This window comes from Hemicordylus capensis, chromosome 4 (genome assembly GCF_027244095.1).
Source record: "Hemicordylus capensis ecotype Gifberg chromosome 4, rHemCap1.1.pri, whole genome shotgun sequence".
NCBI classification, from domain to species: Eukaryota; Metazoa; Chordata; class Lepidosauria; order Squamata; family Cordylidae; genus Hemicordylus; species Hemicordylus capensis.
The window spans coordinates 313104157-313126618 of NC_069660.1; the positions used below are offsets into that span (position 1 = coordinate 313104157).

At 48.1% G+C, this 22462-nt stretch overlaps 1 protein-coding gene across 3 annotated transcripts in view; it reads right to left on the reverse strand.

Annotated features, from left to right (window-relative positions):
- TRAPPC9 (trafficking protein particle complex subunit 9) overlaps nt 1-22462 on the reverse strand; it is a 523543-nt gene that overhangs the window by 350679 nt on the left and 150402 nt on the right. For all 3 annotated transcript variants that reach the window (XM_053245610.1, XM_053245609.1, XM_053245611.1), the window contains 2 exons: nt 16749-16891; nt 6206-6316 (listed from right to left, as the gene is read on the reverse strand). In XM_053245610.1, the coding sequence (XP_053101585.1) occupies nt 6206-6316; nt 16749-16891 (254 nt within the window). The remainder of the gene's footprint in view (nt 1-6205; nt 6317-16748; nt 16892-22462) is intronic.

Here is a 22462-nt window from a genome sequence, read left to right on the forward strand (position 1 = left end):
CTCTCTCCAGTGGGCAAAATTTCCAGGGTTTTCTTCTCCATGAAAAAATATGTGTATGATAGATGCCAAAGGCAATAGCTCTGGACTTATCCTTTTCTTATATTTGTCCCAAACATGTAATAAACTACTTCTAATTGTATGGGATTTTATGTCATGATCTTTCTTTTTTATATTAATCCATAAATACTTATGTAACCCTTCTGGGAGGTCAAACCCTTCCATAGCCATCATTGAACTGTTTGGTTCTCTGATCCAGTCCGAGATCCAGGTCAAGCAACTGGCATGATCATATAACTTCAAATTAGGAACAGCCAATCCTCCCTGATCTTGTACATCTTGCATGAACCTGAACTTAATTCTCAGTTTTTTTATTGGTCCAGATAAAAGAATTTATGTTCCTCTGCCACATATTTAATGTCTTATCCTCAATTTTAATAGGGATCATTTGAAATAAAAAGCTTATCTACTAGGCTACTCTGTTGTGGAGCAGGCTACGGGAAGTGAGTGGTGGCGGGATGTGTGTGTGTGGAGTAGCTGTGGTCCATAAGAATACCATTTCCCTTACCAGGGCCCCTGTGAGACAGTTGACTTATATTGAGTGTGTATTTTTGCAGCTGGGATCAAGGGATTAAGGACTCTGCTAGTGTACTGTCCACCCCACTGCCCAACTAACTCCCTAACTAAGCTTACAGAGTTGGTCTCAGAACTGATGTTGGAGTAACCCAGACTTTTAGTGCTGGGGGACTTCAAAATCTACAGATTGGATAGGCCCATAGTTGTCATGGCCACTATGAACTCCTGAGCTGCACCAGACAAACCAACCCCAAAGTGGATATTGAAGTCCCCCAGCACCAAAAGTCTGGGAGACTCAAACACCAACTCCGCAACCAGCTCCATCAGCTCAGTTATGGAGTCAGTTGGACAGCGGGCCAGACAGTACACCAACAGAATCCCCAATCTATCCCTAGTTGCCAGCCTCAAAAAGACACATTCAATATAAGTCAACTGTCTCACAGGGGCCCGGTAAGGGAGACAATGTTCTTATGGACCACAGCCACTCCACACACATCCCGGCCCACTTCCCCTAGCCTGCTCTATGACACAGTAACCTGGTGTGAGAAGCTGAGCCCACACTGGACCACTTGCCTCCCGCAACCAGGTCTCAGTTATACATGCCAGGTCAGCTCCCTCATCCATGATCAAATCATGGACAATTTCACTCTTATTCTGAACTGACCTGGCATTGCAGAGGAGCAAGGCCAGATTCTGTGGGTAGTTGGAGTTTCTCCCCGAGGCCTGAGAGTTGGCAAGGCAGTTGCATGTGGAAACAGTTACTAAATTACTGGTTTCCTTTCCCCCGTAATGGCCAGCTGCTCTGCCAGCGCCAATTCTTCTACTCCCCACCAGAACTGCCGGATGCCCCCGCAGCATCTCACTCAAGAGAGCCCGAACAGATATCTGCAAAAAGGCCTGGCGCAACACAATTAAAAAATGACCAGCAACCTCTAGCCCAGACCTCCACCCTCAGTCCCACCCCAAAGGCCGGGGTGGGACTGAGGGCCAACTTAGAACCTGGCCTCCTTTGTAACTGCTCCTGGCCTATGGAATGCACTCCCAGCAGGTATCCACAGTTTGGGCTTATTGGTGGCCTTCAAAAGAGCCCTTAAATCTTATGTGTTTATAACTAATATAACTAAATACAAGGACCTTCAGATTGAAATTGAGCGGCTTTGGAAAAAGAAAACAATAGTGGTGCCCATAGTTGTTGATGCCCTTGGAGCATTACCAAAAGTACTTGAACACTATCTTGACACCTTGAGCATTGATAAAATTACAACAGATCAGCTACAGAAGGCTACACTACTTGGGACAGCATGAATACTAGAACGCTATCTTTAATTTTTCTTTAGTTATCTTAGACCCTTGGAAACGGCCCGATAATTAAAGTATCAAATCTAGTCAAAAACATAAGGTAGACTGTGTGTAAACAGCATTAATAATAATAATAATAATAATAATTAATAATAATAATAATAATAATAATAAATCCAAAGCCTCGGGCAGCAATGGAGAAGGCCCATCTCTAAGTAGCCACCAGACGAGCAAGTAGCAACTGAAGATGAATATTCATGATATCTTTGACCTAGGTTCTTTTTTTTATTAATTTAAAACATTAAAATCCAACTTAAATGAAAAAAACCCAGTTTAAATTTTAAAATCGGATTTCTTTTCTTAAAAAAAAAAAATCATTGATTTTTATCCACCCTGGTTCTCCAGAGATTTTAAAAGAGAGACTAGACAGCGATCTCTAAATAACACTGTAGGAGTTTCCTTCACTGAGCAGGGAGTTGAACTAGAAGACCTCCGAGGTCCCTTTCCAGTCTAATATTCTATTATTCCTCTGGAAGCTCACAAGCACATGAAGATCAAGATCATCCCCCATTGTTTATATCATCTTGTACTCAGAGATGTACTGCTTTTTTAAGATACCAATTCAGTTTCTGCACTGCCACAATAGAGAAATAATTGCCTTGTGCATCTGCAGAACAGAATTTCTGAGAGTGTGGAATATCAAGCAGGACGCCCTCTAAATATTTATGTGATTGGGAAAAATCATATGGAATTTTAAACCTTTTGCCTACCTCAAGGCTGCTCACACAGCTGTGCTAAATAAAGAAGTGATCTGGGCAACCCATTTGATCAGCACTTTTACCTTCACACCAATATTTCATGGATACAAACCATGAGGTAGTTTTTTTAAGCAGTAAGCACACCACATGGCGGGAGAGCTGCTCTTGTGGTAGCAAGCATGCACTGCCCTTTTACTAAGCGGGGTTTACCCTAGTTTGCATTTCAATGGGATGCTACTTGTGAGCACTATATAATATGCCCCTTAGGGGATGGGGCTGCTCCGGGCAGAGAAGGTTCCAAGTTCCTTCCCTGGCATCTCCAGATAGGACTGGGAGAGACTTCTGCCTGTAACCTTGGAGAAGCTGCTGCCTGTCTGTGTAGACAATACTGAGCTAGGAATATAGGAAGCTGCCATATACTGAGTCAGACCACTGGTCTATCTAGCTCAGATAGACCAATGGTCTGACTTGGTATACGGCAGCTTCCTATGTTCCACATCAGTAATATATTAATAAGGCCTGGTGAGCAGAAGTTTAGAAGAAATGGCAGTTTCTCATCTTCAGCAACTTCACCTACCCACCATCACCACCCACAAAACACAAACCTTCAGGCACTGTGAAATGTACTTTCAGGTTTGACAGAAGAAGCTGCTGGACAGGAAACAGCCCATCAACCCCACTGCATAGAAATGTGTCATTTCAACTGAATTTTGACCCTTGACAAAAGAGACTTTAGGAAGTACATACTGCTTAGAGTAAACACTATTACAGAACGTCAAGTGCAATGCAAACATAGCTGTTGGTGTAAGATCCAAATGCTTTTTTTTTTTTTTAAAGAAAGAATACTTCGGCAGAAAAAGTGACTGTTCTGGTGCCATTTGTTGCTTTTTAAAAACAAAAATACAAACTATTCTTTCCTTGTCTACACATATGAAATATGCAAAATATTACTGATGATGATGTGGTCAGTGTAGGTACGAAGTCTACTCCTTTCCCAAACACCACTTTCCTTTCCTTTTAAAAAAAAATTATGATCTATAGCTTTAGGAAACATATTCTGTCTTGACCTCAGCTTTTATACTGGGCCAATTTCATCTGAACAAAGCAAGTTTTTATTCAAAAATTCCTTTTCAAGAAATATAGACAATTCAGATGTAAGTGCAGCAACCAGTCAGCTTAAGCGATTTGTTTTTCTTTTGCTTTCTTCATACTTGGAAAGACATTTATTTGATAGCAACTGCAATTGATGTTACGGCATTTTATATAATGGGTAGCCTAGAGAGACAACTTTCTCTTTTTTTGCCAAGTCTCGAGTATAATGACTTTTCCAGTTACTGTCTGAAATTTGTTTACTACACATCCATGAAAATACCCACACAGCTCACTAGAGGTGCACCACAAAAGACAAATGATAGGGCTGATCTATTCAGATCATCACTTTGATAAATATTTTCTCTAATGAGGTAGTTTAAAACTATTCCATGCCAGACATTCTGTGCATAGAATTTAAATGCCAAGCTGAGGTAAAAAAACAGATAGAACACCTGGGACAGGAGAGAAACCTACTATTTTGAATTACAAATGGCTATCATGAAATTTATTTGTATGGTTTGATCATCAAGTGCCACGTGCTCTGTAGCTATGAACTCTAAACAACTGAGGTCGCAGTTTTCTATCTCTGCTTTGCTGCTGAACCATCCCCGAGTGGATATCATCTCCCAGGTTCCACCAGGATCTGGCTGGAAGGGATAGAGTCCAGCTTCAGCTTCAATTTTCACTATATGCTCTCCAGCCTATAGCAATGGCTATTTGTGACCAAGCCATTCCTTCTGGTAAGATATGCCTTTTGATGCATGCTCCTCTGCCCAATGTTTAAGCTCTCAAATCTCCTTGCCCTGCCCGCCTTCTGATACATACTTCTTCCCGCTTCAAGGTGCCTACCCACTCTTTCCTCCCAAATCTCATTTGCATGTGTTACCTGTCCCCCTTTCTGCTCCCCTTCTTTGGTCCCTCTGGAATGGCCATTCCCTCATCCAGAGAACAGTCACTGTGTGCAACCTTTTCCTCTCTCAATCCCTCCAGTTACCTCCCATCGCTGAAATCTAGTTCCCCACTCCGGACACTGTTGCAGTCTCCTCCTTCAGTGGTCTCCTTTCTCACACTGAACTCACCCTGAAGGTTGTGATGGCAGTGATGGCCTTCCTCCCAAATCCTGTCTCTGCCCATTGCGTCTACCTCGTCCCTTTTCCACCGCTCCCCTTCACACTGCATCTCTTTCTTTGAAGTTCATTATGTGAAAATCTCTGGGTTGCTGTTCTATATCATCATTCTGGCTCTCTCAAACTTCATTTCAGACCTTGATGACTAGTACACCTTTTGCCTCTACAGCACTACCCCTGCTCCTTGGCAACTTCGGCATTCATGTGGATGATTCCTCAAACACAGTTGCTCCCCATTTCCTCTCTTTTTGTCCTTTATGTAACTGATGGTGTGTTACATCGAAATGTCTTTGATTTTTTTTTATACCATCTTTAATTTCTTTTTGCGCAATAAAGGTCTTTTGTTGAGAGTTGAGAGTTATGTGCATTGCATCGCCAACATATCAACTTTTTGACCTTGTAACATAGCAGTGACAGTGGGGAGGTTTTAATGCTTTGCCCCCACTGTGGTCCCAAGCTTAATTGGGGGGCCCAGAGTATGTTAAAAAGGGCGGAGGGATCAGTTGCTGCCAATATGGATTGGAACCACAGCAGAGACAGGGGTTAAAGCCCTGCTACCCCTACTATGGTCCCAAATGACCCTTCATGTACACATTGTTAAAGAAAAACACAATACTGGCCTGCTTACAATGTCAACTTGAATGCCACATGTAGGTTGGGCCCAAGTATGGCATCTTCAGTTAGAGCTGCAATAATAAGCTTCAACAAAACTCTGAGAGAGTTATACTTCTTCTCCATATCACCAGCAGAGGGGTAATGGAAAAGAACTCCCGACACTAAGCAGGCCATGAAGGCAAGGATATGGAATGTGCTCAAAGTGTTTGCCTCTCTCAAGAGCAGGCTGGACAGACAACTAGGAGGAGAGCTCTCCTCTGAAGGGTTATAAAAACCTACCTAAATCAATGCTGCCTCAAAAGCAAATGGGAAGGACCTCAGCACGAGACGACTCTGCTTTGCATTATGGCACCCATCAAAGATGCATCTCCAGAACACACAACAGAATTTTCTCCATGATAGCACCTGGGGTCTGGAACTCCCAGCTTCAGGAGGTCCATGGAGCTCTAGCCATCCTGGCAACCAGCAAAGACCTGCTACTTCAGCATACATTTGGAAGCACTTGATGTTGGAACTTCTCTTATTCCATGGTGTCCCCCGTCATTGTCCCCGACCCCTCCCCCCACACACACACTATTAAGTTTTATAATAAAATTGTGTTTTTATTATTTTAAATACTATAAACCACTTTGGGGCTTTTTAGCAAAAGTGGCCTAGAAATTGAAGAAATAAAATAAATGTGACATAAACAAATGAAAAACAAGAAGAAAGAAGTAAGAAGCAGCATTTTTTAAAGCTTACCGCTGGCATTCTCCAGCATGCAAGACTAGGTCTTCATTGTTCTTTGCACTAATTGTGAGCTCATGTTCTGTTGAGTTGAATACATCAAGAAGTAGATGGCACTGGCGGGTACTATTGGGGGAAAAGATTGAAAGAAGGAATCTCAAGGCTTTAAACAATGCATAGTAGAGTTATAACAAATCATTATAAAACTAATTATGCTTTCACAGAACTTCACTTAGACACAAACTTATTTTGCTTTGCCATAGGTGCATGGTACAGAAACAGAATTATTACACTTTCATACACTCAAAATCAGTATAAAGACTAAGCCAGGGATTCTCAGCGCTGGGTCCCCAGATGTTACTGGACTTCAACTCTCATAATCCCCAGCCCCAGTGGACTTTGTTTGGGGATTATGGGAGTAGAAGTCCAATAACATCTGGGGACCCAATGTTGAGAATCCCTGGACTAGGCTGCCTAGAAGAATATTTAATATATTTGCAAGCAGATCAATGTGTTGATGTGTGTGTGATCAAATCGTGAACCTCAGATCTTTCTTACTACCGCAACTACTATTTAACATTTCAGTACAGGATCTCTGCCCTCAAATACATAAAAGGACAAACTAGACATTACACAAGAGATCCATGATTGAAACCTCTGACATTTTTATTTTAAAGCAGTTGTGGGGAGATACAAACTGTTCAGACCAGCAAAAATGGGGAGGGGGGTGTTTAGTCCTTTCCCCCATCTAAATTGCACTCTAAGAAGCTGTTACTTCTGGGGGATATACCTTTTTTCTTCTTCCCCCTCCTGCAGGGGTGAGAATTTCAAAACTAGATTCATTAGGGCACAATATGAATGTATATTGTGAATGTACACCCTAGTATATTGGGTGGTGGGATTAGGAATAACTTCGCTTTAGAAACTGGCATATAATGCACTTTTAATTCTTAATTCTGAGGCAGCTTTAAAACCTACTTCTCTGACATTTTCTAGGCTTATCCAGTTAGTCATTTTGATAAAGCACAAATCTTAAAAGAATGAAAATCTATTACACTGCTATCATAACTTCATAAAATGTTTAATAATTGAAAACCCCTCCATCAGCACATGAATGTATAAAGCATTTACCAGGAGAATAAAAGGTGGGGGGAACAAAATTCAATAGAGCAGAGAAGATGAGATGAAAGAGGCAAATACCACTGCTTTATTCATTAGTAATCCTAAAATAGAAATTTCATTCAACCAAATGACAGGTTACTTGGAAAGGGGCAGAAGATTTGCTTTTGGCATTAGAAGAATCTGCTGAACTCCAGCACAATTTCTTAGCAGGCAAAATATGTTCTATTTCATAATACATGAACCACGATAGGAAGTATCATAGAGAGTCACATAAAAATAAGGTAACAACCGGTGTATTTTGTTTTTGGATACTTCCTCCCAGTAAGCCATTGGCTAACCTGCCATGCCATTTAAAATCTTGTCACTGTTAAGAAGAATGATTCCATAATATTAAGACCTTCTTAACTGTCTGCTTGTTCAGATGCGAAAATGTCCGTTACATTAGGGAAATTTTCATATGAGAACCAGGGTCTGGGATGATTATTTTGTTCACTGAAAATGAGAGATGGAAAGATAGGGACCTGGTCAGGCAGGGCAGCTGAACTAGGAAAATGATTTATAACAACTTTATTTGTTAGTTGCTCCATAACAAATTGTTCTCTGGGCGGCTCACAACACGTTAAAATAGCAAACACATAACATACATCAAATCACAACACACACACACACACACATATATACACCCAAACCCCCAATACATTACAATTTAAAAACATGTTTTTTAAAAAAATCTGTGAGTGAACAAAAAGATCTTCTCCTGGCATCTAGAAGTACAAAGTGATGTTGCCAGGCAAAACTCACTGGGGAGGCTGTTCCATAAATGGGGAACTATCACCAAAAAGGCCCCCTCCGTAGAAGCCACCCACCTCACCTTGTTTGCAGTGTTCCCTATAAGAGGGATTCCCAGATGTTGTTGACTACAACTCCCATAATCCCCAGCTAAAGCCCACTGCAGTTGGGGATTCTGGGAGTTGTAGTCAAAAACATCTGGGAATCCCTCTTACAGGGAACACAGGGCACTTGGAACAGGGTCTCTGAAGAAGATCTTAGAACATTGGCTGCAGATAGAAAAGTCAAGACAGAAGGCTCAGAAAGGATGCCTTATCCCAATGTTGGCAGATCAACAGTCTTCTAACCAATTAAGTTGCAGGACATGGGGAACTAATAAGAGATTGGTCTCAAGATTTAAGGTGCTGGCAGAGCACTATGTAGCAGATTTCATTTGCATCAAAGTACTGGAATCCTTGGGGCAATTACGAACAAGGTGAAACTTGGTGGTCAAAATGCTGACCTATTGTGGGCACTGCAGACACTGAACATAAGCTGGAACCTGAAGTCAGGGCCTGGAGATTCCAGAAGAAAACCAGGAGCAAGGGAAAAGACCAGGAACTGGGAAACAAATCAGGAGGCAGCATCTGAACAAGCAGACAAACTGGAACCAGGATCAGGAGACACAAACCATAAGTCAGAGCTGAATTCAGGGAAAGCCAAAAGCCAGGGGTTAAGAGGTAAAGCTGGAGGTCAGAAATGCAGTTCAGGGTCAAGCCAGGTAGACAAACGAAAAACTAGGGGTCAGGCAGTAAGCTAGAGAGTCAAAGGTTGGAGAAGCCAAACAGTCAAGCCAGGGAGAACAGAAACAAGGAGAGCTTGAAACTGAGGCAAAGCCTGAGCACAGACAGAAAGCCTTTATATCCTTTCTGTTCTTCAGCTGGCTCGGCAAAGTCAGTCCAGGATCTGCAAACTCCACACCTGGCAAACCTGCTCAAGTTCAGCTTGCTGTCACACAGAGCAATGGTATGAGGTTCTCAGATTCCCAGCACAGGTAGCTTCTGACATCTAGGAAAAGTAAGTAGGGTAGGAAGGGGGCCGCTCGCCGCTCGTCCTCGGCGCAGCCCGTTTGTCCCGGCCCCCTTACCAGGGAGCATGTGGGACTGGGAGCTGCTGTCCATTGGCTCCCGGGGCACTTCCGGTTTAAACCGGAAGTGCCAAGCTCCCAGCGCGCCTGCGCAACCTCAGTCTGCCTCTTGCATTCGGAGAGGTCAGACGCGCCGGGAGGAGCTCCAGCTAGGCCGCAATAGCGAGCGGCCTGGCTTAGCGGAGCCCCCAGCGAGGGGAGCAGGTGAAGAGTCGGGCCTGTGGCCCACCCGCATCCATCTATACCGCGCTGAGGCATGGTGGGGAGCAAGGCCCAGCCCAGCCGGCGCCGGGCGCCATCTTGCCAGGCCACGCGGCCTGGGCCGGAGGCCACATGGCGGCCCTTTCCAGCGCTTGCGGGCAAGGCCCGCCTCAGCAGGCACTGGGGACCGGTGATTGGGCACGTGGCCCGCCCGCAACAGCCCCCTTTTTCACGCCCCGGGCATGGAGGACGAGCGCGGCCCGGCCGGGCGGGCGCAATCTAGGCCTGGCCAGCGCCACGCCCCCTATTGCGGGGTTCACGGCCCGGTGCGGCCTCAGCGCTACCCCCCCCATCGGCGGCAGAACTTGCAGCAGGGGTGGAGAGTCGGGCCTACAGCACCCACCCACCTCGCCCGCGTATCCTTCGGTTCTGCCCGGGGGCTGTAGCTTCGCACAGCAGGACAAAGGGGGTGGCGTTGCCCCCCCCCCCGCATTTGGCACAGTTCGGCATAGCTTTGTGGAGCTGCTAGCCGGGGCGACCTGGCTCAGGTTTGAGGGCCCTACACGGGGGGCGGGGTAGGCCGGGTATAAGGCCTGGGGCGGGGGGTGCGCGTCGGCCTGGGGAGATTACCTTGGGCACTTCCAGTCCCCCCCTTTGCTTGTCCTAGTCCGGTGCGTGGGGCATTAAGGTCCAGCTTCTCCCCCCCCCCAGTTTTCTCCCCCCGTTTGTCCTTCCGGGGTTCTTGGGCCTGGCGGCGTGCGCACAGGTGGCCCCTTCCTATGCGTGACATGGGTCCAAAAAAGGCGCGCAACACCGCGCAAGGGCCCCCCACCTCAACCAGACTCCTCTTCCGAGGATGAGCGGGACATGGAGCTGGGGGCTAACAAGGCCCTGATTGCTCAGCTGGAAGCCATAGCGGGCGAACGGGAGGCACGGCAGAGGGATGGTGGGGGTCCGTCCGGGGCGGGCATGTCTAGGGAGCGAGCCCCCTCCTCTCCCGCATACTCACGCAAAATGACCAGGGCAGCAAAGCGGACTAAACTGATGCAGGGTTTCACTGATCATTTAGCAGCTTTGGAGGCAGCAATGGCTGCCATGGTGGCTCCGGCGGGTACCAAGACTCCGGAGGAACCTGGTGGGGGCAGAGCAGCAGCCGCGGGATCCGCAGCGGGAGACGCCTCCGAAGAACAGGCGGGACAAGGTGGTAAGTCCCCGCAGGGGGTCTGGCCTTGGGGTTTGCCATGGAGCCCGCCAGGCGGGCCTTTTGGGTGGTTCCCCGGGCCGATGAATTGGGCCTCCCCACATGCAACATGTAATCAGGTGTGGCGGGGGGCAGCCCGGGGCACGGGCCACCCCGGCGGGCATGCCCGCCGGTGGTGGTGGCAGGAGCCTTGACGGGGGGCCGGTCCCCCTGGGCGACCACATGCTTCCTCATGTAAATGAGCGCATTTGGAAGGGTGAGTTCATTGACGTTTTCCAGCTGCTCTTCAAGGAGCCTGAGCCTGTGGGCAAGGAAAGGGAACAGGAAAGGGACAAGGAAAGGACCAAGAGGAAGCCCATCGAGCGTAACTGGAACAACTGGGTTTCCGGTTTCACTATATACATGGGGGTTGTGACCGAGAAGTACCCCGAAAAAGGCCCCGCCCTCATTAAGTACTTCGACACTATCCACAAGGCATTCATGGATTTTGCGGGCAACTCCTGGGAGGCCTATGACCAGGCGTTCAGGGAGCGCGCATCTAACTACCCGGGCATCTCTTGGGAAAAGCAGCACTCTGAGCTTTGGCTCAGAATCATGACGCCCTCCAGGCCTCTTACTGGCGAGCGCGCTGAGAGTGGGCATTTGATCTCCAGGACCCCAGCGGCGCCAGCGGCTTCCTCCGCAGGCGCCCAGGGGGTTCAAAGTCCCCTGGTATGCTGGGAGTTCAACAGGAGTGGGAAGTGCGCTCGCTCCCCCTGCAAATTCAGACACGAGTGTGGCTTTTGCGGGGGGTGGCACGCGGGGGTTAGCTGCCCGCGAATGAAGAGCTTTAGGCCAGGCACTGGGGCCCCTGCGCGGGAGGTGGCATAGGGCCCCCCGCTGCCCAAGGGGGTGGCCGTGGATAGGGGACCCACCCCAATTAGGATCACTGTGCTTAAGAGGCTACTGCGCGACTACCCGGACGGGGAGCACGCTCGCTTCTTGGAGAACAGCTTCGCGGAAGGCTTTAGGATCCCATGCCGGCTTCCACGGAAGCTTACTCTAGCTAGGAACTTGAAATTGGTTAAGGGAATGGAGCACATAATGCTTAAGAAGATCAATAAAGAGGTGGCTTTGGGCCGCGTTCTGGGCCCCTTTAGCAAGCCACCCCTGCAGACTCTGAGGATATCACCTCTGGGCTTGGTACCTAAGAAGGCTCCGGGTGAGTTCAGGCTTATTCACCACCTCTCATATCCCAAGGGCACCTCAGTCAATGATGGGATACCGGCTGAGCTGTGCTTGGTGCAGTACACCTCGTTTGATGAGGTGACAGCAATGGTCCGGGCCTGGGGCACTGCTGGCTAAATGCGACATAGAGTCAGCCTTCCGGCTGCTGCCAGTCCACCCCGACGACTTTGACCTCTTGGGTTTTGCATTCGGAGGAAACTATTACATTGACAGGGCTCTCCCCATGGGCTGCTCAGTGTTTTGCGCAGCCTTCGAGGCCTTCAGCACGATGCTGGAATGGGTGCTGCAGCAGAGGGCAGGGCTCAATTCCACGGTTCATTACCTTGATGATTATCTTTTCGGAGGCCGAGCCAGCTCCGCCCAATGCTCTATGCTCCTAAGCTCATTCGTGGCCCTATGCGGCGAATTGGGGGTGCCCTTGGCCAGGGACAAGACTGAGGGTCCGTCCACTAGGCTGACGTTTTTGGGCATCGAGTTGAATACCCAAGGGCAGCTGTCACGGCTGCCCGAGGACAAGCTGGAAACCCTGAAGGCAATGTTGAGGGATTGCGGGCGGGCCAAGAAGGTCACGCTGTGCCAGCTGCAATCCCTGATAGGGCACCTCAATTTCGCCTGTCACATGGTAGCCCTGGGCCGCCCGTTCTTGCGGCGTCTCTCAGATGCTATGGTGGGGTGCAGGCTGCCGCATTTTAGAATCAGGGTGAACACAGCCATGAGGAGGAACATGAAGTTGTGGTTAAACTTCTTGGACTCCTTCAACGGGGTTTCCTTTTGGAGAGCATCGCAGCTCCTGGAAGCAGATTTCCAGGTGCAGTCGGACGCTGCGGGCGGCCTCGGCTTCGGCCTATATCTTCGGGGCAGGTGGTGCACAGAGCGGTGGCCACGCGATTGGGCAGAGAAGGGAATAACGAGGGATCTCACTTTCCTCGTGCTTTTCCCCATAGTGGTCGCAGTGCACATCTGGGCAGACCAGTTTCGCAACTCCGCAGTGCGCTTCTGGTGTGATAACCTGGCAACGGTGCAAGTGGTTAACTGCCAGACCTCCAGGTCCCCCAGGGTAATGGGCCTGGTCCGGGCCTTGGTGCTGGCCTGCCTGCACAACAACATAGTGTTTACTGTGCAGCACGTGCCGGAGCGCAAAACGATATTGCGGATGCTCTGTCTCGTTTTCAGATGCGGCGCTTCTGTCAGCTGGCCCCCGACGCTTTCCCAAGGCCCGAGGAGATGCCTGTCAGTTTGTGGAGCCTTGGAGTGTCGAGGCGCTCAGGGCAATCGAGGCTTCTTTGGCGCCTAGGACACAGGCGACCTATAGCAGGAAGGTTGCGGCCTTCCAGCGTTTCAGGCAGCAGGAAGGCGCCCGAACACCTGATACAGTACTTGGTGCACCTGCGGGGAGAAGGGCTCGCCATCAGCACCATGGCTGGGCACATGGCAGCCCTGGCCTTCTATGCAAAGTCCAGGGGGTTGCCCGACCACTCGGGCGACTTCCGGGTCCGGTGCATGCTGGAAGGCTGGGTCAGAGAGGCGCCGGCTCAACCCGACCAGTGCCGGCCCATTATGCCTGACGCTCTGCAACGGGCCGTGCAGTGCTTGGGGGCCATATGCTCTTCCCCCTTTGAGGAAGCCTTGTTCAGGGCGGCGGCGCTGGTGGCTTTCTATGGGGCCTTTAGGGTCAGGGAGCTTTTTCCCAGGGGGACCTGGGGCCCGACCGCCAGGGCCATGCAGAAGAGCGACCTGGTTATGGACCCAGCCAGGGTATCGCTGAGGCTCCGCTTCTCTAAAACTGATCAGCGTGGCTGGGGTCAGCTGGTCACCTTGCATAGGGCAGACGAGCACCTCATGTGCCTGGTGCGGGCTCTGGGATCCTACATGGAGGCCAGAGGTGAGGGTGAAGGGTGCCTCTTCGCGCACGCTGACAGCAACCCCCTATCGCAGTACCAATTTTGGGTGGTGATGAGGAGGGCCTTTCACGTGGCCGGGGTGTCCACGGGCCACCTGTCATCACACTCTTTCAGGATCAGGGCGGCCTCGGCAGCGGTGAACCTCGGCTACCTGGGTGCTGCAATCCAGCGCCTTGGCCACTGGCGGTCCGCTGCCTACCGCAGATACATTCAATAGGGCAGCGGGAGCTCCGCCCCCCGCCCCTGTGCCCCCCCTTTTGTTTTGGGCTCACCTCATTTGTGTTTTCTCTTCCGCGCAGGGGCGAAGCCTCTGGTCAAGAGGGCCAAGGTCCTTGTCCTGGGACACTCCTTTATATTCTGGGCCCTCAAGTGGGCTCAAGGCACGGATCCAGGAACGCAGCTGGGCCTAGGGCGATGGGCCGCCATCAAGTGGCTCGGGCGACGGGGTATGCGAAGAGCACAAATGCTGCCTATGCTGAGGGAGTACCTGGAGCAGAACCCTGCACCGGACATCCTGCTTTTCCATTTTGGCGGAAATGATTTAGTGAGTCAGTCAGGTATCTTCCTGGCCCGGCAGATCGAACAGGACTTGTCCGTGGTTCTGTCCTGGTGCCTGTGGGTGGTCATTCTCTGGTCCGATATCACCCAACACAGGGTCAATGCAGCTATGGCACGCTTCCTGGCGGCCAAGGGAGGCGGTTGTATACCGCATGACGACATCCTCTACTCACAGCCCGCCCTCAACCAGGGCAATGGGGTACCATCGCCCTGGTGGATGGGGTCACGCGTTGGGCATGAGGTTCTTTTTGGATGACATCAGGTGGATGGGGTCACACGTTGGGCATGAGGTTCTTTTTGGATGACATCAGGCTGGGATTGGCGACAGCTATTTTGGGTCTGTGGGGTGCGGGTTGTTAAGCTGGGCTAACGCCCGCTGTGGCAGGTACAGTGCGGTGACAGGATGCTAATTAAGGGGTGTGGCACCTTAGGTAAGATGTAAATCAAGGAGGAGGAGCTAATCCCTTGAGGCTTGACAGGTCAGGGATGATGCTTGACTCCTGCACCTCAGCAAGCGGCACCCTATACGTATGGCTGTGCAGCGTCGTTGGGGATGTCGCTTGGGAGGTTAGAAACCTGACCTTAGGTCGGTGGAGAAGGGTGCCTCCGCTGGAGAGCGTATGGCCTGCCTGGAACCAAGGTGCTATCGCCACGGTCTGTTAGGTGGGGGCGGCCACGGCGTGCCCGGCCTACTAGGCACCGCACTGCAGTGGGGGGGATGTCTATGCAATCCCAGCCAATCAGCCTGTACCATAAACCTCAATAAACTGACCGTTCCCTCCATAGCAATGTCTCCGTGTCTCCTTGGGGGGTCCGGGCACAAATAAAGAGTCCCAGAGATACAGGTCAAGTCCAATCACAGGAGTCAAGTTGTGAGACTAAGGCTATGGTCAGGAAGTTTGTAGCATCAACAACCAAAGGCTAAAACACAAAGCTGACATCTTTTTTTCTTGTGAGCATACACATTTAACATGTATACAAATTTTAAACTGTCCATTGATTTGCATTATGACTGAGCTAAAGGAAATTTTAAAAAGCCAAGGCTGCTAAGTGGCAGCAATAGTATAATTATATGAGAGAGACAGAAAAGCTAGTGTATATGCACAAGACGGTGGTATTGAAGATGGGGAACATGAGTGCTTTCTGGCACAGTCTCTTCAAAGCTGACAATATATACCACACACGCACACACACCCAACCACTCTCTTGTGAAAAAAACAACATTTTTTGTTTGTAAATATGTGGTAATTGTAAGGAAAATTAATTCCAAGTCTGATTTAAAAAATAAATCAAAAATCAAAATTTTGTTTCTCAGTTTCCAGCATGCATGTCTTCAAACGAGCAGACAGTGGATCAATAACCAAGAAACAAGTGGCTTTTAAATGACACTTATTCACAGGTGTGTAGACAAATTCCTATTAATTTTCATTTGAATGAAATGCATGAATGAGATACAACTTCTCTTGGTGACAGGAAACCAATAGAAGGAAGCACAACTGCTAAGCAAGAATATTGTTGATCACCAAAACCACAAATGTAGCAAGAGTGCATTTTGGAAATAAAAGCAAGGAAGAAAGAGATGGGGGGGGGCATAGGAGAAGCTTCTGGCAATATCCTCATTCTCCACCTACGGATATATTCATAAATATTATTTCTGGATCTAGTTCAACAAAGTACTTAATATTATTCTTGGCCTCCAACACCCATAGCCACAGCTTGATTTTATGTGCCTCAGGCCACAATCCAAAGTAGCAGTATATCGTTCTCCACACAGAATTTTATGTAATGTTTTCACTCTAGCAGTTCACACTGATTAAGATATAAAGCGGCTGTTCAATTGTCTCTTCAAAACACTTGTGGCCTAGGTTTGCTTCTGAAGAGAGTTAAGCCCATGCCTAACATGCCTCATTTAAATCAACGGCATGTAAAAGTGCTTAGCACTAATTACATTCCACCCAGAACATAAGTATAATGAGATATTGCAAACAGGGGGTTAAGGGAATCACAAGTGCCAAAGTGCCTAAAATCTACCCCCCCAAAAAAGGTTTAAAAATCCCCCTGACCCCTGGAAAAGGTCCCCTGACCCCCGGAAAAAGACCCTGTGAACCCCCCAAAATCAGCCCCAAACCTCAAAATCACCCCCAGACCCCCGTAAATGACTCCAACCCTCGGATTGACCCCATGAACCCGGAAAACTGCCGAAAAAGTGGCCAATTTTTTTTTTAATGGCTTCAACCGTTAATACTCATGTTGTGATTGGCGAGGGGGGTGACAGTTTGCCAGTTGTAGATACTCAAATCCACAATTGTCAAACCAATGGACAATTGTACTGATATCTGGGATCTCCAAGAGTATGCAACAGCAACATATTTCTCAATACAGAGCAAAGTGTTCTGGTTCAGTTGGTGTCATGAATGAGAAGCATGAACATACCTTGTAGCAGGCAGGGTGCTGACACGTGTGAAGAAGACAGACGGTTCCACTTCCACATGAAGCCCCAGAGACAAGTTCCTGTAATATCCATCAACATGTCCTGGACCCCCAGAGTATTTGAAATTCAAGATAGCTTCCAGTGTCTGAAAAAGTAACAAGTGAAAAATAAATAAATCTGCTTTTCCCTTATATCATAATATGCATGATTTCCAAAGTGAATTGATAACTGCATTTCCTGAACCAATACACTCTAAGACAGCCCTGAACAACTTGCAGGCAAATGCTCCCCTTCTGTCATTCACACTAACTTGGCAGGTGTTTAAAAAGCCCCCATTTTTGCAGTCCCAGGCAGACAGCAAGAACCAGTGACTTATTAAGCCTCTGAAAAATAGCCCCCCCACCAAAGGTTCAATTTAACAGGTCATGAATTGAGAAGTCTGCTGTAAGAACGCACAATAATCTATAATTAAGAATAATGATAATGATTATAGTGAATTGTCTTGATCAATCAATGCTCTCCTTCTCTGGCATGATAATATATTTTAATTTGTTCTATGATCATGCACCCTTTCATACAATCCCACCACAAATAAGTGGGAGAACAGCCATACGTATAGGGGATGTGTGGAGCAATGTTTTCACCACACGAAACAGCTCTGTTTGCCTGCACTGAGCAGACGCAATGGAGGCGGAGAAAAAACGTTTCTTCGCCGCCCCCACCGCCACGGCGTAGTCCCTAAAATGGGCTCTAGCCCGTGTTCGATCGGATTCGTGACTACTCTTCCTCCAGCGTCGCTCCAGCCGTCGTCCGAGTTGCTTCAACGCCCTAAGCTCTGAGGAAACCAAGGAGCAGAACGGGCTCCACCAAGCCGGAGAGGGCACTTGGGGGCAACCGTGTCAACAGCCCGGGCCACCTCTCCATTCCAGAGATCAACCAAGGCCTCGACAGGGTCACCAGCTCTGGACACTGGAAACTCCCCGAGGGCCGTCTGAAATCCAAGCGGATCCATAAGCCTCCAGGGGCAGACCATCTTAATCGGCCCACCACCCCTGCAGAGGGCAGACGGAGCAGTCAAACTAAACCCCACCAGGTGATGATCTGTCCATGACAAGGGAGTGATCTCAAATTCCCCCACCTCCAGATCATTTATTTCCCGGTCGGCAAAAACCAGATCCAGAGTGTGTCCCGCCACGTGGGTAGGGCCCGATACCAATTGAAACAGGCCCATGGTTGCCATGGAGGCCATGAAATCCTGAGCCGCACCCACTAGGGGGGCCTCGGCGTGGACATTGAAATCCCCCAAAACAATAAGCCTGGGGGAACCCAAAGCCACCTCCGAGACCACCCCCACCAGCTCAGGTAGGGAGACTGAAGTGCAGCGGGGTGGTCGGTACACCAACAGAATCCCCAGCCTATCTCGGAGGCCCACCCTCAATGACAAACACTCGAAATTCTGAGATTGCCTGACCGGGCACATGGAAACGGGGAGGGTCTCTCGAAAGATGACTGCAACGCCTCCTCCCCGACCCTTGAGGCGGGGCTGCTGCACGATCTGGAAACCTGGAGGACAAAGCTGAGAGAGACCAACCCCGCCCAGCGCATCCAACCAGGTCTCTGTCACGCATACCAGGTCAGCAAGCTCATCCACAATCAGATCGTGGATAAGAGATGTTTTTGCATTAACTGACCTGGCATTCAGCAGCAGCACCCTAATCCTTGAGGGAGTGTTCTCAGAGCTCCCTAGGGTCAGAGGGTTGGGAGAGGGGCCGGAAAAAGGAATAGGCCTCAATTGCCTGGACCGATTTCCCCAGTTACAGCCTGCCCAACTCCCACCGCCAGAACAGAAAAGGTATATAGGTAGGCAAAGTATATATATGTAAATTGCCATCCCTTAAATAAGCCACCTCTACATCAGCCCTCACAAATATTTGCTCAACAGATTCCCTTTTACAAGTAATGGCTGCCCAAATCGGTTCAATCAAACAAACCAGATCGGTTTGGAGCAACATGGTTCGGTTCAAATCGATTTGTATTCTAACCGAACCGTGTTTTTTGGTTTGTGTACAGTGAATGGCACAGTGGAGAAGTAACTTGCCTAGGAAGCAAGAGGTTATTGGTTCAAATCCCCACTGGTATGTTTCCCAGACTATAGGAAACACCTATATCGGGCAGCAGGGATATAGGATGCTGAAAAGCATCATCTCATACTGCGTGGGAGATGGCAATGGTAAACCCCTCCAGTATTCTACCAAAGAAAACCACATGGCTCTGTGGTCACCAGGAGTCGACACCAACTCGACGGTACAACTTTACCTTTACACCCCTATCAAAAGAATGATCTCAAAAATTCTACAATACACCATGGTATCATGTTATAAATATTCACCCACAACTGAAAAAAATAAAAATAACATTTAAGAATGGTATTGTCATTAACCTCCTTCTTTTAATACATCACTGCCTATCCTATTCAACCCAACTATTTGAACTATTAGTCACAGTGCTGCATTTTCCTGGAGATTCGCAGTAAATTGGGATCTTAGCTCACAGTGAACCAATCACAGGACTTCAACTTAGGCCTATGGAAAGGGGGGGGGAAAGAAACCCTGATTGTTACGGCTTACTTGTACATAGCCAAAATTCTACATTTTGCTTATCACTCCTGACCAGTCAGACGTTCACACCCCATACTTCTGGCCTTGAAGCAACAGAAGGCATTGTTCTGCAATGATCCCCCCACTTTCCCCAGCTCCAAGGTTAGAAGGAACGCGGTGGGTGGTTTGGATGCTGCAAGAACTCAGTTGTGTAGAATCAGGCCATCCAACATCCAGAATCTTCCAGAGTTGGAAAGAGTGATGGGAGTTTTGGTAGGTAAACTATTGAGATGATTGGAGCATCTCACTGACACGGGACAAGCCAGCAATTCCCCTGGGACCCTTTTCAGCTTTGGTATGGGGAAAATGGCCACTGCACCTCCTTGAGTGCCTCACTTGCATAGGCATGAGCCAGTCGGTCGCCAGGGCCTTTTCCCCCACTGGTGACGTGAAAAGCATGATGGCAGCTTCTGCTCTTTGAGGAGCCTCAGCCAAGTGACAGGCAATTCCAGTCGTCCTCCATTCCTGCGGGAGGTGGAAGGGAAGCTTTCTTGACTCCTGCTCAGCTGAGGTGTCCAGAATGCCTCGGCTCAGCAGTGACCAAATGGACATACTCTGCACCTTCCTTTGACATGCAAAGGAGAGATGGGGGCTTACTTGGTCCTGCCTGGCAAAAATGGCTAGAGCAGATCACGACATTCTTTGGCTTGGTGATCAAAGCCAGCCAAAAATTGTAGACCCCTGTTCATAGCACAGTTAACCCTACCTTACTGCATTTCTAGGTTGTGCTGAGGCAAAGAAAAGCTTGCAGAGCTGTCTATATAGAAGGCTGGTACTCCATAATAAACAGGCTGCCTACTTCTTATATCCTGCTCTAAAGGTAGTCTATCAAAAATTGCTGAGTTTCCAATTAAGGCTCACGCCTTTCTCACAAAGGGGGGGAAAACACTAGTCATTTGTTCTTTCATATAAATCCACTACCTAACAATGGAAGAGGTGGGGAGGAAGAACGAGCCATGCAGTTACAAAAAATGACAATCCTAAACAAGCTTCCCATATTTTAATAGTTTTTAACATTGTTTTAATTTAAAATTATTGCAGTGTTTTTAACCTTTTCTTTTCTTTGTATTATTTTGTAATGTGTTATTGTTTTGTAATTGTTTTGTCATGTTTTTAACCTTTTTGTTTTATTTTAAAACGCCCAGAGACGCAAGTTCTGGGCAGTATAAAATATGTCAAATATGAGTGAATGAATGAATGAATGAACGAATCTTAAAGTGTGCCATCATTTTACATTGACAATTTCCAGAGGGTTGGCCATTTAGGTCTGTGGCACCAAAAACAAAGAAGAGTCTTGTAGCATCCAAAGGTCTATTGAGTATAGTTAATTATTATGTCTACAACCAAAGAGGAGGCCTGTGAGGAAGTTTCGTGTGGCTCCTCAAGTTTCTTGAGATTCCTTGAAGTCATCATCTGGAGGGAGCCCAAAGATGGGCATTGCATAATCTGCTGTTGCATGATCATGAGGAGGAGAAGTCCTCAGTTAAGAAATATTAGAACTCCTGGAATTATGGCCAGCATCTTGATCAGCATTGTGAGAGTCCTGTTGGCATGAGGGGCCATGAGGTTGGCATGAGGCCACCTCTATTGTTCTGCTTGCCCATCTTGACTGCTTGCCTCAGTGCTTCTGCACCTGTGCATGGCTAGAAATGGCTGCGTCTCATGTTGTAGAAGCACTGGCATCCAGTGGGGCTTCACTGAGTGGATCGAAGCTACAATGCAACTGTTGGGCCCTGCAAGGTACTGCAAATATGCCATGCAATGAATTAAGACAGGAGAGGTGGAGTGATGAGCAAAGTATGGAAAAGGGGATGGCTTTGTAACTTGACTAATTTTGCTTTAGTATAATTTAAATATATTGTAACCTGCCCAGTGGATCTGAGGTTGAGTGGGATTTTGAAACATCCTTAAATAAAGAAATATATTACAATAATTAGATGAATTAGCAAAACAAAAGTAACCCCTTGGAGATTCATTCTATATACAATGATGCCCTCTACACATTTACGCTGGTTCCTTGTTACCAACCAAAGGAAAATCCTTTGTGAACCAGAGATAAACATTAAATCAAACACCAATTTGCTTCTACATCCAGCTTTCCCCCTCCCACACACACTGTGTTTCAGCTATCACTTTTTAGAAGTCAACTAGATTAATTTGGTCTCACACCTGGCTCCCAAGTACACTTGAAGTTCAATTTTGTTTCTCACCCAGTTTCTTAAAGCTCATCCATCTATCTGCAGCTCTTACTAGGGGGTGCCATGTTCTTCTCAAGGCCCACCAGTGCTAAGACTTCTGCTTGGGTTTCTAAGAAGATATAGATGCTCATGTGTAGAGGCTGAGTATCTGGGTTATCTGCCTCTAACCCATGCTTGCATGCTCATGTGAACCAGGGCAAAAACCCCAAGCCCTGATAATCCGAATCTGGGTAACCCTGCTTCTAACCCTGAGTCTTAACCCAGGTTAGTGCAGAGCAGGGGCTCTGGTACCTGGGTATGTAGATCATGCGTCCACTTTCTGAGCTGTTTGTTGGTCCTGGCAGCTGGCCACCATAATGTTAGATGTACTGTGGCTGGAGGGGCTGTGATCTATGAATGTGCCACTCTGCACAGCCCTCTCTATGATCACTTGCTTGAAGTGGTTTGAATTATTTCATTCATTTAAAATATGTATGCCCTGTTTGAATGGGGCTTACCCCTCCTCCCACCCACCCCTTGTGGCCAGAGCGTGGCTGCTGACATCATGAGGTTTCTTATCTCCTGGTCACGCAGCACATTGTGGGAAAGCTCCTGATTCCCACAGGCCTTCCCGGCTCTGAGCTGGCTGCTGTGGTGCTCATCTGGGAGCAGGGGGTCCAACAGAGACTCTGCTCGTCTGTCCAAGATGGGATAAGGACACTTCCCAGCCCCAAACCACCCACTTCTGATCATGTGCAACCATCCACATTCTTTAGGCATCCTCTCACCCTCAGATGATCATCTGGAGCTTGGTAAATCCAGCCATGCAGAGATTATTAAGTCAGCCCTTTGAGACTCATGAATTCCCATAGCATGACTCTA